This window comes from Gopherus flavomarginatus, chromosome 4 (genome assembly GCF_025201925.1).
Source record: "Gopherus flavomarginatus isolate rGopFla2 chromosome 4, rGopFla2.mat.asm, whole genome shotgun sequence".
NCBI lineage: Eukaryota > Metazoa > Chordata > Testudines > Testudinidae > Gopherus > Gopherus flavomarginatus.
The window spans coordinates 44,256,558-44,273,961 of record NC_066620.1 but is presented as its reverse complement, the minus strand read 5'-3'; the positions used below and the strand labels follow the sequence as shown (position 1 = coordinate 44,273,961).

General features: G+C 36.7%; 1 protein-coding gene across 6 annotated transcripts in view; it reads left to right on the top strand.

Moving 5' to 3' along the window:
- The window catches only part of BICRAL (BICRA like chromatin remodeling complex associated protein), a 69,224-nt gene extending 56,282 nt beyond the window's left edge, over positions 1 to 12,942 (top strand). For all 6 annotated transcript variants that reach the window (XM_050951779.1, XM_050951777.1, XM_050951776.1 and 3 more), the window contains exons 6-12: positions 1,005 to 1,110; positions 2,354 to 2,454; positions 3,172 to 3,233; positions 3,377 to 3,522; positions 3,713 to 3,807; positions 5,952 to 6,054; positions 9,124 to 12,942. In XM_050951779.1, the coding sequence (XP_050807736.1) occupies positions 1,005 to 1,110; positions 2,354 to 2,454; positions 3,172 to 3,233; positions 3,377 to 3,522; positions 3,713 to 3,807; positions 5,952 to 6,054; positions 9,124 to 9,926 (1,416 nt within the window). In that variant the 3' untranslated portion in view covers positions 9,927 to 12,942. The remainder of the gene's footprint in view (positions 1 to 1,004; positions 1,111 to 2,353; positions 2,455 to 3,171; positions 3,234 to 3,376; positions 3,523 to 3,712; positions 3,808 to 5,951; positions 6,055 to 9,123) is intronic.
- Positions 12,943 to 17,404: the final 4,462 nt, after the last annotated feature.

Genomic DNA, 17,404 nt, shown 5'->3' with positions numbered 1-17,404 from the left:
AGCTTGCGAGACCCTCACAAGTTAGGAATATGCAGATATGACTTCCAGAGGAAAAAAGGGTTACATAGTTATCTCACAAATGGTGACTTCCCATACTTGATCTTCTTCCTTGGCGTTGTACTCTCATGCAACTCTTCAAATTTGTATATTTAGGACAGTGGCATTTTAAAAACCTGTACTGAAGGCACTTATTAGGATGGGTAGGGATGGATAGTCTTTTTGTGTTTTATGGGGACATGGTACAGTAGTCTTGAAGATTTCCTTCCTCTTCTGCAGAAGGGCCTCCCAGAACTTTTCAGCATTCTGATGCTGCCAGTTCTGTTAGCTGATAGGACAAATAAAAGAACCAGTAATTACACAGAAAATGTGTTACACATCAATACTCTTTGTACTTCTGAGGACTGACTGGCACTGTGTTGGATAGGATCTGATTATTTAATATGTCAGAACACAAAGTATAGAAGAGAAGGGAGTGTAGGGAAATAGTCAATTTCCAACCAGTCAGCACAACATGATTATTTTTCATGGTTGGGATTCCAAATTTCATTAAAATACCACACAACAGCTATTAGATGCTGTGTGCGTCAGCTCATCTGAGATTGAAATTTATTAATATGATTGCATTTGAGTTTCTCTCTTAATTTCTAGGTGTGTGTGTGGGGTCATTGTTTTGGTACTGAGAGAAAGTAAAACTACCATGGCACAGTTAACCTTGCAGATGATGAACTGTTTTAGAAGATTTAGATTTGGAGAGGGAGTTCTTTGAAGGAAAGTGGCCTATATAGAGAAAATATAATTTAATAAGAAATCTCCTCAGAAGAAGTGGTATGTAGTGAACGTTTAGTTTTTGTTCTCATTTTGTTTTTTTGATGACATTTTTACATAATCACAGTGGGGGAAAGAGTTGAGCTCAGTTGTAGGTTTCCTTTTTGCCTTGTTATTAGGTCTGTTAAAACTACAGTGATTACTAGACTAACCTTTATTTCTCTATGGCATTTTCACAGGCTCAGAAAAAAGTTATGAACCAGTCCTCACCAGTTTCTGCATCAAAGTCACAGGATAGCTTGAGACAACCTCCGCTAACAGGTCTTCTGAGTAACACGTTGCCAGGTCAGATAAAGTCTTTTCATGATGATTTTCCCCAATCCCTCTGGCGTCTGAAGTGGGTTCTCCTTCATTATGTCAGGTGCTGACATATGATTGGTGGCGATAGGGGGTCCTAACGATTATTTTTTTTCCATTTGAGGAACAACGATGCTGAGGCCACAGACTTTCTCTGTAGCAATTGATCATATGCTCTTTTTCCAACAAGAATTGTTAGTAGCCATCTGATTCTATTTGCTGGAATGATAGACAAGATGTATTCTTGGAATGAGCAGTCAAAAATCTTTTCCCACAATCCAAATGTGTCATCTATGTGATGTGTTTAAGTGAAGGAAGTGAGAAATATCAAGTCACTTTCAAACCAAGGTCTTCTGCTGCAAAATTCCAATTATGTCTTTGAGTCTTCCAGCCATCCTCATATGATAACAACTCTAACTACTCACCATTTTGTCTTTCCTGATACAGGATGTCTTAGAATCTAATCAACAGTTATTGTTTTGCAGAGAAAATGTAAATATCGGTTTTCAGTTAAAGTAGTGATGCACTGAACGCGAGAAGATATTATGTGGGTTCTTGAAATGGCACCATCCTAATTACAATTTTAAAGTTTCTAATATAGACTTAAGTCGTCAGGAAATGTCACTGGACTTCTAGGTCCATTTTGATTTAATATATTACAATGAATGTACATGTTCTACACAATGTTTCTGTGCAAAATATAACTACTATTTGTGTTACATGTGGTGGGGGTGTTGGGCTGAGATGATTCCTCTAAATTATACAGCTAGACAATCAGGTGGGAGGCTACCCATCTGAATCTACAACAGTGTGTGATCTAGTCACTCATTCACAGAGTGCTGCAGAGTCTTGAGTTTATAATTTTGGGGAAGTATTAGTAAAAAGCTGGATAGACTCCAATTTATCTTTTTTCGAATCTCTTTTGGGATGATACTTGATTTTTTTCTTATTTTGAATTAATGTGTTTAGATATTTTAGACTGATTTTCTTTATTTATAAACATAGTTATAGTTTTCAGCACTGTAGTATCTGAGTACCATTTTACTATATGTATTGATTTCCTTACATGACTGCAGTAGCAATACTCCTATACACACTGTTATGTATCAACATCTATTGATATGTAATTTTCAGATCAAGTAAAGGATTAAGCACAGGACTTCAAATATTCTGTGATGGTTTGTTTTAAGAATCATGAGTAATAGACTTTTTTAAATGTGTACTTTTATAGGACAGGATTCTGGAGGTAAAATCATCCAGCAACCTTTAGGAACAACACAGTCACAGCAGGAAAAAGTAGTAGGATCATCTCCTATCCAACAAAATGTGCAGGTAGGGAGCATTTTTCAGTTAATCCGTTTTTCTTAATTTTAATTAAGATAAGGAACCAGAAACAGTGTAGAAATATTAATGAATAAGCTCCTACATGTTATTCTCATTGATCCCTATCCTAAACACAATAATTAATATTGTGTTTGTTTGGTGGGAGGAAGGAAAGAGGAATATCTTCCAACTCCTTAGAGATATTCCAGGAGCCTCTTTAAAGTTTTAAAAACAAAACCTTTTTCCTATTTTCTAAGTATGAATGAATCAATATAGCAATCTGAGTGAAGGGATGTCTGCTAATTCAATACTGTGTGCTCTGCTCTTGATATCCAGTCGGTCAGCAAAGTGCTCTAAGGCTACACCCCCTAGTTACTCCATTGCATTTTTTCTTCTTTATGTCGTGAGACTCCATTGTTAGTGGTGTTGTTTACTACCTATGTGGTAGGTTTCTTTTTGGGGGACTATGTAAGATGAGATACATAGTTTTCCCCATTGCTTACTTCGTTCATGAGCAAAGCAGGAGTCATTTATGGTAGCTCACATTTATGGCAATGACTTCAAGTAATCTGTTTTCATTGATACAGAAGCCTACAGAAAATAAATGTGAGAAGCAACTGAAAGTATTTTATACTTAATGAGCAGTTAGTGCAAGGAAATTCTATAACTTATTTTTTCTAAAGGAAAAGATAATGCCAATGTAATTGAGTTTTGGTTTGGTCCTAGGTGGATGTTCATACAGTTGGACAAAAGAGGCCTGCTGCTAAACAGCTAACAAAAGGAGCTTTGTAAGTCATTTTTTTTCCATTTGTAGTTTTGTTACAGACATTTCTACTAACCTCTGCCTCTCTCATTCTGTCAGTTTGTAAACTGTAATATAGCCTTGTGGTATTAGAATGTTAATTATTGATATTAGTCACTTTCCTTTTAGTATTCTACAGCAGTTACAGAAGGACCAGGCACATGCTGTGACACCAGATAAAAGTCAATTCAGATCGTTAAATGATGCAGTCCAGAGACTCCTCTCATATCATGTGTGCCAGGGATCACTGCCAACCAAGGAGGATTTAAGAAAAGGTAATTTATGTTTTAATTTGGTATGATAAAAGTTGTGCTGCTGCTTATTAGAATTTTTAAGCAGTTAAATATTACATAGGGTGCTGAAAAAATTGTGTAAATCAGAAAGACTAAAAAGAAAAGACACTTTTGCTAGTGTGTGCTAGGTATTGAAGAACATTATCTAAATGTATTCTTTGTGTCTTTTTAGTGGACAGTGAATTTGAATCTGTAGCCACGCAGCTTCTGAAAAGGACACAAGCTATGCTAAATAAGTACAGATGTTTGCTCATAGAAGATGCAATGGTAAGATTTATAAGCAAGAAAAACATTATTTTTGTGAAATGTATGGATCAGTTAATGCAAATTGGAATGACTTATTAAAACAGGTTTAATGGTCCAGAATAGAGTGATCTCAGAGGTGTATTACTTCCCTCTTTTGTGGCTACCACTGTGGATGGTGAACGTAAACAAAATGTCTCACAGCCCGCCAGTGGATTACCCTGATGAGCCGCGTACTGTAGGTTGCTGACCCCGGTCTGAGCGATTGGCTGAACAAGAAGTAGGAGTGATTGGACTTGTAGATAGTGTTCCCTCTAAATTTTCCCACGCATATGCGGAATAAATTTTGTCATGTGCACCAACATGGAGGTGATGTGTCAGACATCACCTCCATATTGGTGCACATAAAATTCATGTGGGGGTGGAGCTGAGGGGTTCGGAGGGCTGAGGCAGAAGATTTGGGTGTGGGGGGTGAGGGCTCTCGGGTGGCGTCGGGGATGAGGGGTTTGGGGTGCAAGCTGCCCTGGGGCTATGGTGGGGAGAAAAGACTCTCTTTACTATGCACTTGGACTTTATTCATAGCTCTGCCAAAGACATTCTGTATGGGTATGTCTACACTGCAATTAAAAACCCATGGCTGGCCTGTGCCAGCTGACTCTGCTGCCGGGCTGTTTCACTGCAGTGTAGACTTCCAGGCTCAGGCTGAAGCCTATGCTCTAGGACCCTGCAAGGTGGGAGGGTCCCAGAGCTCGGGCAGCAGCTCGATCCTGGAAGTCTACACTGCAATGAAACAGCCATGTAGTCCAAGCCCTGCAAGCCTGAGTCAGCTGGCACGGGCCAGCCGTAAGTGTCTCATTGCAGTGTAGACATACCCTGTGTAACTTTGGACAAGTCACCTAGGCCTGATACAGCAAAGCACTTAAGAATGTGCTAATTTTAACTGGGTGAATGGTCCCACTGACTTTGCTACTCACATTCTTAAAGTTAAGAAGGTGCATAAATGCTGTCATCTGGCCGTGTCTTCACTAGTAAAAACAAAAAGTTTTAAAATTTGTGTTAAACTAACCCTTATTAAAATCCTAGTGAAGGCAAGGCAGATGTCGTCTGCATCTTCGTAGCAAAATATGCAGCACAGTTATAACTTCCCCAGACAGTAAGAAACATATGAAAACAGGCTTACAATAAAAGTGCAGACACAGGTATAACAGGGTACTATAAAAAGGAAAAACTGCTGTCATTTATGTAAATAATAATGTTGGATCTATTGTGTGAATATCAGGGCATCATAGTTGCCTCAGGCTTGGTGTGCTTTAAAGTCTTCTTAAAATATTGTGGGTTTCAGAACAGTCTTATATATTATCCTGAATTTTCTGGACACAAATAATTGTAGGTACAGTTGACATAATTTAGGCATCTGACTCTCTCATTAGACAGCTATCTGATATCAAATATACTGGGAAATAATTGTGCATGCAAAAGAGTAGGTGGATATAAAACAATCTATCCTTTATATTTTGAACCAATATACAGTAATTCAGATTCCATAACATTGGAAAGGAAATGCTATTTGGAACAGTGTGCCATGGTGTTGTATTTAATTGTATGAGATGTAATGTAGCAGGCAATGGGTTAGTCCTCTAGTGCTTCGTGATGGATTTTTCCTGGCTTAATCTCATTGTCAGCAATGGATGCAGCAGAGCTTTCAGCACCAAAGAGTTAACTTTAAAAAAAAAAAAAAAGGTGGGAAACAGAAGTGTGTTGATAAATGCTACAGTAAGGGCTCCTCATGAGTATTTTTTCTGACAAAGTTATTTCATGCTAGATAATAAGCTGCAAATGTGAATGTTAAATAATGTAGCCCATCTTGAAATATTATTATTTGTATAATTATATTGATTCACTGTTAAAACAAAGCTTCAACAACTACAAAATAATAAATAACTGCGTTATATTCCAGTAGTGCCTGGAGGCCCCAATCAAGATTGTACATTGTACAGACACATAATAAAAGACAGTCCCTGCCCAAAAAAGTTAATTCGAGTGGAATACAAAAAGAAGAAAAAGCTACATTTTTATTTAAAATCCATTCTGTCATGCTCCAAAGCTGTGGCGGGATTGTTTTTTTTATATGAGCATATGAAGTTATTTCTAGGAATTCTGTTTTGCAGCGGATAAATCCCTCTGCAGAAATGGTTATGATTGACAGGATGTTTAACCAGGAAGAAAGGGCATCTCTGTCCCGGGATAAGCGCCTTGCACTAATGGATCCTGGTAAGAAATGTTTAACTTCAGCACTGTGAAGTAGAAAACTATTTGCATAATCTTCAGGTGTTAAAAATATTAGGGGCCAAACTGAGGTGTTGATTTTAAGTGCAGTTCCTCTTTCTGCTTCAGAATTAATGGCTTATGGTGACCTAAGAACCTAAGTTGACATGTTTTACATCAAGAAACATTGTAAGGTTAAAGTTGTTCTCAGGAAAAAAATAATGGGTGCACTGGTGGGAAACCATGCAAGAATCCTGTTAGCAACAATCATGTGTTGCTTGTATGGTTAGCAACAATCATTTTGTTGCTTCTGTGGACAGGACCTTTGAGTCTGCAGCCAGCCAGATACAATAATACTGAGAGAATGCGAATTCCCTCATTCACTTAATGAAGTGTTATTTTTGGAGCCCAATGACCACTTAAATTCCAGCATTGTTAAACATTTCACTGCTGACAGACAAAACCAGAAACATTCAACAAATGCACTTATGTAGTATAGGTATATGTTCCTGTTGCATCCTGATGCTCTGTTCATCTTAAAGGACATTCAGAGAATGTAAAATACAAATAGTTGGACAATTAAATATTCTAGGAAATGGTCTTCTCTTAGATATTGTATTCAGATAGTTAGGATGCTTGCAAATGCCTTGGTTCATTATTTTGCAAACCTTACTTAATGGAGTAGGAGATGTAGGATATAGTCCTTGTATTGCTGTCAGGTAAAACATATATGATCCTTCCTGTACTTCAGCATGCAGTAATTTGTGGATTTATTATAAAGCTGGTCTAGCAGCAAAGACAATTGGATTTAGATATTTTGTTAATAACTCTTACAGCTTCTTACTCTGTTATGTAATATTAAATGTAAGAACAGGGAGGGAGAAAAGAAGATAAAACTAAAACTCCTCAGCAGAATTGGACAGATTTGGGGGGGGGGGAAATTCATATATATAATACATAATATTTTGCAAATATAGGTGATACCTTTCTGTTGTTTGCCCCCTTGGCCTCATTACAATGTAAACTTGTGAAGCAAGTGGCTATCAATTTAGCATTTAAAGGAGACCTGCAAAGGAACAATAACAAAAATGGTTCTTTTTGCTTCTTTACCATCTATAAAGAAGGGCTAAAAGAATTTTTTAAAAAGGCTTTGAGGCTTATTTAGCGCTAAATTTAGATGATCAGCTCTTGCCTGAGTATAATGGAGATTCACAAGAAGCTTCCCTCTCTCCTCCTTCCCTGTGATCAGGAACTTCTAGTCTCTTCCTCCTCATGATAAACAAATTGCCCAAAAGGGGGCAGAGAAGAGGTGGGGCCATGGATCCGACTCCCCTCTGCATTTAACCCTCAGAGTGGAGTTGTGAACTAGGGAAACAATTTGTACCATCCATCACTCAGGGAGCAATCTGCGTAATGGGAAATTCTGGCACAATCTCTCCTGGTACTCCCCCAGAGGCAGTGTAGCTCCGCACCACTTCCTGCTCAGGTCTGCGTATAAAGCACGCAATCTTATCCCTAACTTACCTGTTAGCATACCTTTAGTAAGTGTAAGGTCTTCAAACAAGTTTATCTTCTAATTCATTGTTCATACGTTGGTTTAACAATCTCCAGAAATGTAATAACATTTCACTTTTTAGTATCTTTTGTTCATGTTGAATGTAGTGGGTTTTTATTCTAATGAAAACTTTTAGAAATTTAAGTGTAATTGTTTTTTTGTATGCTTTAAAACCTGATACCATATACCTGAGCAGCAAGATGTTGGTATGTATTCATTATACAGAAAATGAGCTTGTACTCAAACTCAATATTTTGAGTATAATTCTAAATAGGCTTTAGAAATGCTTGGAAAAATATCAGTAAAATACTTCTTGTCAGAATTTTCCGATTTGTTGAAATAGAAATGTTCTGCCGTATTATGTAGATTTTTGAAAAAAAAAATCCACTAGAAACCAGGCCTGGAAGTCCCAGGCTCATGGCTCTTTGGCAGCCGGGGTTTCCAGGATCCCGTGCTCTGGGGCATCCTGCCAGGACTTCTAGTAGACCTGAGCAGAGAATGGTAATTCCATTTGGCAGACAATTTCAAAATTTTTGGTTTTCATTCTGAACTGGAATGAAATCAAATTTCAAAATCTTGAAATCCTCCATGAATTACTGAGTTTTCTGCCCAGCTCTAACATGATGATATACAGTGCTTAGCAAATAAAAAGCAGAATCCATAGTCATAATAAGATGAGTGCACATTCCTTGTATGTATTTCCAATACCCAAGAACACATATATCTCAATCCCTGCTGTATTCCCTGGAGTTCTGTTCTTATACCAGTCTTTTTCATGTTTTACTTTCACTACAAATAAATAATATGTTTTAAAAAGAATAGTACAGTTACATCTTGGCTACCTTGATCACCATTAAACAAGATATTTGTCACAGAAAACAGTACATCCCCCATTTACTCAGAAACTTTCAGTAGGGACAGAAGAGCTTCAGAATCCTGGAACAGCCAATACCTATAAGGCTCAGAGCAATGATAGAAAGAGTCAAGGGGAAAGTCTGAGACTGTTTCAGACACTCAAACTTCCCATGAGACATAATTTGTCCAGCTTGTGTCTGGCTTTATCTGGGAGTACAGTGCACTATACTTAATTTGCCCACTGGTTAATTAGATCAAAATCTGAGGTATTAGGCCCTGATCTAACAAAATATTTAACTATATGCTTATGATTCCATTGAAGTAATATTCTTAAATGCTGACAGTTGCAGAAGTCACTTTCCTTGAGCGCTGTCAACTTATGAATGGACTGTCTACTGAGTTGAACTCTGGGTTGCCACAAATGTTTTTGTGACAGCCAATAAAGACTTTAGGCTCTGAGTAGGTACTGTTGTCCAACAAATGGGCAGTAAATAATAGAGGCATTTTCAAACACGAGAGGGCAATGTGAGCAAATAGCTTCTATTTATTCATGGGTTTTAATGCTCAGTCACTTAAGAATGCTTGTTCTGCTTAGCAGTTCTTTACATTTTACTGTCTTTGATATTTAATAACTCCAAACTAAAATGTTTGTTTTTAATTTTCAGATGGTTATCTGGCTGATTTTTGTTGTTCCTCTAAACAATTTGATGAAACTGCTGATGAAGCACAGTCCAGTGAAAGTGATCATCAGTGTAGTAAAACTTTGACTTCTAACAGTCAGACTACCAAGATCCAAACCAGAGACCGATCAAAATCCAGGACAGCAGAGTCTACAAATCATGACAAACTTCATTTAGTGCCTAACAACATTATGACACAACTAGAAGGAAAAATTTCTACTAAAAAAACAGAAAGCCTCACTAAAGCTTTAAAGTTTGAGAAGGCTAGCTGTTCTCCTGACAGTCAATACATGGCTGTGTCTGAAGAGAAATTGGCTGGTAAAGATCTTGCCAAGACCAGTGAAAATTCTTCAAGTTCTGAAGACCTGTCAAAAATCTTGTCAAGAGCTAATCATGGTACACATAAAATGTCAAGGAATACAGTTGAATCTCACTCAGAGGTAATATGTAATAACTCCTCCTTCCAAGACAAAACTCAGAGGAGTTTTCCAAAGAATGAGGTTTTACATCCTGACAACGTGAAAGGCTCGGGTGAACCCCAACAGGATTTACTCCTCAGTAAGAGTTTAGAAACTACATTCAAAAACATTTTGGAACTGAAAAAAACTGGGAGACAGCCACAAAGTGAGGCTACTGGTAGTGGCTCTGTAGAATTAGACTTTCCAAACTTTTCACCAATTGCTTCACAAGAAAACTGCCTGGAAAAATTTATTCCAGATCACAGTGAAGGTGTTGTAGAAACAGACTCTATTTTAGAAGCAGCTGTAAATAGTATCTTAGAGTGTTAATAGTTACAGTACCATGGACAAGTTATGTTTCTCTTAGTAGAAGCAAATGTGAATAACACCACAAGTACAGCCTGACATATGTCAAAGGTTAATCTTTCTAAACTAGATTCTGTTCTGTGTTTGAGAGCAATACTCATTGTGATTACAGTGAGATATCCAGTAAAGTTAATTCTTGTTAGAATGCAGTCTGTTGGGGCCTACACATTTCAAGTATTATAATGATAGTGCTTATGGTAATTGTTTAACACTGCAATTTAATGAGATTGTAGTTCACTAGGCCCTCGGTAATAAGGTAATATACTGACAATCACAGTCATATGAAAAGACAGATTTATTCAAGAAAACTTTAAAAAGACAAATGGAAGCAACAATTTTCCCCCTTCCATAAATCACTAGATTTTAGTTTCTTTCCAGGAAAACCTCGTGGTTAAATACCCATTGTACCTTTATTCAGAAATGATTGTCTATCTGATTTATTAATGAATCCATCTGCTCTAGGATTTGAAGTTGGAAGGATATCATCGGTACGTTTATAGGACTTCATATTTCAAGTGCTTTTCTGTTGTCACTGAACAGAAAGTAGTACATGAGTATATCTGTAGTGGGTGAATTTAGTCTGTGGAATGATACTGTATAATGTTAGTCACAACAGTATGATGTGAAATAATATATGGTCGACTAAGGAAAGAAGAACAGAAGCCAGTAAGTGGCAAAGTGTACAGGAGGAGTCATGATAGAGCCATGAATTTATATATATAAATACATATATATGTTAACTCTTGAGGAGAAGGTTTTGCTTTTTATAATTGGATATAGTCAACCTAAGTCTTTCTGAAGTGGTATAAATGTTTTTGTTTTTTAAGACCAGGTGTCAAAAGCACTTTTATTTGAAAACTGTGTTATTAAATTAGTAGTTTATACTTTGAGGGGACATTAGCCTTAATCTGAGAAATTTAAAGGCCAGTGTTGTTGCTTGTTTCTGCTTCTTGCTGTCAGAGAATATTAGTCATCCACAGCAGCAGTCATAACTACCAAAATATGTACAGACCAAAGTTAATCAGCTATCCCATTGTCAAAACATATCTCAACTTGTACAATTATTAATTCACATTTTAGAGCCAAAGGAAACCTCTGTGTGGTTTGTATTTGGCTGGTGTTCATGTTGACGAGAATAGAAGCTTGTTATTTTATTTATTTATTTTTAATATGTGACATTTTCCCTTTTATGGCCCATGCTTCTTTTTTAATAGTTTACCTTGGTCATTAGTGGTGTTGTGCACATAAGTGTTCTGCTGTTATCACGATGAATCTAGCATGTATGTCTGCTCAGAAGGGTAGAGCTGTTGTGGTTTCTAAGGCATGCTCTCTATCTCTCTTTCCTTCTGTCTTCCTCCCTGTTGCTCTCAAAAATAAACAGCCATGTTTCAAAACTTGCTGATTGCCATTATCATAATCTAGAGACTCATTGTGACAAACTGTGGTTGTCAGTCAGATTGCCAGAACTGCCAGGAAAGAAAACAAAAGGCCAGGTTTTGCTATCATTTACACCAGGGAGTTTGCACCAGTGTAAAAGAGAGCAGAATTTGGCCCTTGGGCTTTTGACCGCATGAAATTATAATGCACCTCATTTTGTTGAGCGGCAGTCCATTATGTGATAACATAGGAAAACCAAATCTAGTCTGAGAAAGATAATAATAGTTAACGTATAATTAATGTTCAGTTCCCCTTCAATGTGAATGGAAATATAAATATTTTGTACATTATTAATTGCCATTTAAAAAAATTTGTGCCAATTTAAAAGTACAAATTTGTCAAAATCCAACATTCCCAAATGTCATGTAAAACATTTAAAATAATAACATGGTATTGCCAGTTTTAAATTTCTAGCTGGGCATCATTACAGGAGACTCTCAGGCAATTAGCTATTTTCTAGTTAATGAGACTGACAGTATAGTCTTTGCCTATTGCCTTTGAAATTTCATAAAGATAATGATGGCTGTGTATCCTGAGGATTATGTATCGTATAATTCATTTAATTTCAGCCAGTATGAGCACTCTAGAAAGGAAGGCTGTAAGTTGTATCAGCAATGTAAATGAGAAAAAGATGCACATTTTATGAGAAAAAGATGCACATTTATGGATCCTGTCACTCTTGGTACCGTCTCAAACAGCATATTAGCTTTCAAGCATCTGTACAGCAGATACATAACCTAAATACCAAAATGTTGTGTCCACTATGTAAATTTATTTTCCTGGGCAGTGAATTATAGATAATGACAAATAAAGATTAAGACATGTTTTTTATCATTGTTGATTAGGTCAGACAAAGGTTTGTCCAAACATCTTATGTCAGGAATCCGTTGAGCAAAGGCCTGCAAACTTACTGTTGGATCATTAGTGTTCTGTTATTCATTAATTTGAATTCTATTTTAGGAATACTTGTACTTGGTAATGCAGCAAACAAAATAATCGTATATATGAAATGTTGTTTTAATAAAGTGTGAATTGGAATCTGATCCAGTGAAATACTTTAACACATGCCTGATTTTAAGCACATGCTAAAATACTTTGCTGGATCAGTATAATAATTTCCAATGTTCATGAATACTGCCTAAGGTTAAAATAAATTTTAAACTGGCAATTACAAAAAAAATTTTAACTTTGAAGAGTTTAGCATAATTTATCTCTTAGATTAGGGTGGCCTTACAGACTGACTTCACTTAAAGAGGATGTGTCACTTATTGTCAATGTGGTATGGACTTTATTTGCTTAAATACCTTCATTTGTATAGTATGTCTCACTTGAAATTGCTTTGTATACATTTTGTAAAAATATTTATAAAATGTTTTGTAAAAAAAGTATAACAAATTGCAGTTTATTTTGTTATGTTGGATAAATACTGTTAAAAGACACACGTTGGTAAATATATTGTTAATCCATGGATAGGAAATGTTTAGTTGGAGATTACAGATTGAAACAACCATTGCAATACAGCCAAAGATTTGGGAAAAAAGTATATCTGTGATTGTCTTGATTTAACCAAGATGAATAAGTACATTTCCAAAAAGAGGGTTGTTTTCAGTTTCAAGTAATATGGTTGCAGAACAGGCTGACTTACTATACTTTTTTATAATGCAACTGTGTCATGAAATAATATATTTAATAGAACAGCCTTTTCATGCTGTGCATGTAATTTTTTGAAGATATGCTAATAAGCCACGGGTCATGTGGTAGCATAAAAACATTGTTTAGTTTTAATCTCTTCGCTCAAGTTGGCTATGCCTTGTTACATTATCGCAGAAGTCCTGTTTTAATGATACGGTGGCTGAAAGAAGGAACAATATGGTATTAAGGACTAAATCATCTCTCCTGTGCCTGGGTGTGCTATACATGGGAAAGGGTATAGGTAGCCCTTTCTCCTCCTCCTCTTCACATGATAGAGGCATAAACTACTTCCTAGGACTAAGGAATGCAGGAGAGGGGAGTTATCTGTACTAGTAGCCTTGAAGAGAGCATATCTTGGTGTAGCATGAGTAATGCCATGTCACCTCACTCTGCCCCTGGGTGACTCACCCCTTCCCTCACAGCATGCAGAAAACATGGTTTTTAGTAACATACCTCTTTCCACCTGGGTGGTGTGCCTCCTTGCCACTATAGTTGGGCCTTGCAGAAGATATAATTGAATCCTAAGGCCTTGTTCCAACAAAATGCTTCGTCTTGGAGCCTGAATAATGTAAACATTCATAGGAGGCCATAAAGACGAGGGCCTGATCCAGGGAGGATAGTGAGTATTTTCAAATCACATGAATTGAAAATGTCATAGAATGTTAAGGTGGATATCAAAAGGAAATCAGATGGTAGAAATCTTCCTGATCTATATGATAATCTATTCTAATTTGTGACAACAAGGCAAAGAATAAAGCCTAGTTACATGATGCTTTTCACCTGGATTCATCCTGTAACAAAATGAAGATGGCTTTATGACTTTGTTATATGTTGTTTGCATCCTTTTATAAAATAGTATGGCTTAGCATTATGTTCGGTGATAGAATCACCAAGAAAGCTTCCCAGACATCCAACATCTGTGAGGTATAGTGTTACTACACAGCTTTCTTCATTTTAAATTACCCTTTCACTGTGATCAAGATGGAATTGTGCTCTGGTTTTTCTGCAAGGATGAGAAAACTCTAGTAGACTTTTTTTTTAAAAATAGATACCTTAGGATTTTCAATCATGGTGTTTGGCATATAGATTCCAGCTTTGGTTTGGATGCAGAATTTCCAAAAACATTATCTTCTTGTATAGTTGTATGAATAAGTTATTTAAGGAACACATAGATTCACAGCCATGTCTGAATTTCTAAAAAGAAAAGATTGTCAGAATAAACCTGGAGTACAGCAGGAGGCATGTAAGTGAGTTTCAAATCCTCACAAAATCTGCCTTTCATCTTCTGAAAATATTTCCTCCTCTTTATAAATTTTGGTGTTTTTCCTTTAGAATGGTTCTCAGTCTTCCTTGTAGTTCTCAGACCAGGCCCTAGACGGGGGCAGAAAACAAAAACAGTTTTACAGGAAGCCATCAGCAAAATCATAGTAACATGTTCTGTAGAAGATCCCAACTTCAGCAACTACGAGGTACAATGTGCAGAAATCAACAGCATCTAGCCTCCAAATAATATCCTTATATTTTAATTTTCTTTATTATTCTTTCATTTATGAATCCACTATAATTTTCGTTTCTTTTGGTCCCCAAATTCTTGTGCCAAAAACCATCTAGTCTTTATGCAACAAATCCATGCACTGGATTGAGACTAGAGGACTATGAAATTGCAGCAACAATTGTGCTGGCTAATTGGTTGTATGGATTGCCACTGTGGAATGCAAACTCCAATTTTCAGTTGGCTCAAAAAACAGTCTTTGCTGGGCTGGAGAGAAAGTTTTCTTATTAACCTGACTGATCCAATAGTTTTCCTTTATTAATAATAATAATAATAATAAACTATAGAATTTGAAGGGCACACTCATTGCCTTTTTCTGGAGCTAGTTTTTTTCACAATAAAACTTTGTGCACCATATGTCAAGTCTTCTCATTTGTTAAGCATATGTTAAATCTTTCCATTTGGAAAAGAAATCTGCTTATTAGGTTCACATGTGTTGAATAGGTTGATGTAACCCTTTTACTTTTATCCTGACCCTGTACCCTGGGTGTAGGTTAGGTCAATATCATTACTCTTGCAGATTATTAGCCTGAATTATGACATTCCACCATTCCTTTTGTAACTCAAATCTTTATGTGGCTAAAAGAAGAGAGTGCACCATTTTTGGGCAGATCCTTAGCTAGTGTAAATTGTCACATCGCCCGTATAAGTCCATGGAACTATGACATTTTATACCAGTTGAGGATCAGTTACTTTAAATTAAGCAAAGTCTGTGATTTGCCATCAGTGAAATCATATCACAAATCTTTCTGCTTGTGGGGAATATTGGTTTGTAGTCAAATCAGCATGCCTATTTTTTATTTTAGGCTGGAATGCTGACACAGTATATGACCTTAGGCAAATTACCATGGTCAGATTTTTGAGAGCTCAGCACCAACCTTTTGAAAATCTGTCTGTTTAGTGCCTAATTGGGAGTGGAGCCCTTTTGAAAATCTGGCACTTAGGCCTTGAGCCAAACTCCATGGAAATCAATGAAAAAAAAGGAAATAAAGAGGACTCTGCTTCTTTAGAGGAATGTGTGAAGTCAAATAATTAATATTTGCAAATGTCCTTTGTCATCCTTGAGTGGAAAATTCTATGTGAAGATGCTGAGATATTATACTGATGAGCATCATATAAGTACCTACACAGATAGGTGGTAGTATTATTAATTATATGATTTTATTAAAGTTATCGGGTGGTGGCAGAGAATAAATAAAATGGAACAGGAGTAACACAGCTGCTACTCTGAAACCAATAAATAAAATGTCACTGATTGATATGTGTAAGTTATTGATTATATATATTGTCTTCTTTAAACTGTGACAATTTTCAGTAATTACATGATTTTGAAAGCAAAGCAGAAAGCTGAACTTTGCCTCAAGTTTGAACTTTGGGCCAAAAGCTCACCCCAAGATGTAGCACCATATAAAAATGGTCATAACTAGTGACTGCATATAATTAATTTTGGTTGACAAATGGTACGGAAGAGATGCAGTCAGTTAATGCACTAGCCATTCACACCGGGCTGAAAGCCTGCATGGAACACAATTGAAACCGAGTGACAACATTACTAAATGCTAAGGTACAATACTTGAGATAGGTGCAAGACTGCAGTAGCAGTGTTTTGTAGCTCAGGAATGAAGTGCATTAGCTGAGCTGTCGCCACAATCTTGTGTAGCATCTTACATTGCTTGGCTGCATGCTGTGATGCTGAGTTCCTCCTAATAATCTCTATTATAGCACCGTTACACAAATTAAAAGCCTTCTCAAACATAATTTCAAACAGCTCTAAAACTAGTCTCTAAAATTATACTAAGTTTGTTCATGCAACTATTTTTGTGAGCAAACACTCATATGCTCAAATGGGTACTGAACTAAGCTGATTTGCATGCACAGATAACCTGTTTTCACACACAAAAATTGCTAGCATTGAAAATCTGGTTTAGAAAATGTGGCCAAATATGTCATTTCTCTGACCTTTTTCATCGTTGCAACTTGAGGCAGTATCTAAAACGACATCTGTAGCTAGGTCTTGTGAATAGTATTGCAGTGTATTGCCCTGAACCTGCATTAACAAAGTATTTATTAACGTCACAGTTTTCTTTTTTAGATTTGGACCACTTTGCTAACAGATGTACACAACTGGGTTACCTCAGTACTAATTCGTGCAAGATATTGAATTTGTATAGTTCAGTTTGGTTCTGCTATGGTTCTTAATTTCAGTTGTTTTACAACTTAATTGGTGATCTGTTAAATTTCCAGGTAAGTTCAGATTTTATGTTACTGTTTATTGCGCATGACTTATGAAATTTGTGTTTTAAATGGTTGCAACTAAATTGTCTAACTTGTTGCAGTGACAGGCAGAACAAACCAAGTTTGGCTGATAAACCCATTGTAGTTCATTGCATGGTCTTAATACAAGTATTATTCAGTGTTCCTGTAGCACCATCTGCTGGTAAATAGCAGACAAAATAAAAAACATACGATTAATATTATTAAGAAGGAAGCTTACTTTTAGGGTGAAATTTACCAGAGGAGATGGGTTTGGAAGGCCCCTAGAGCAGTGCAATGGACCTAGCTCATCTGTGGGTGGGATGTGATGGGTGGTTGACAGATGAGCTGGGTTTTGTGTTTTCCCTACCTGGACAGATGCTAAGAGGGTCTTTGGGTGAACTGAAAGGTTTGGGCTTCTGGGAGAAGAGTACCAACAACGTGGTATTTAGTACTGATTGTGGGGTTGGGGGCTTTCGAATTGGACACTGCAACTTGGACTGAGACC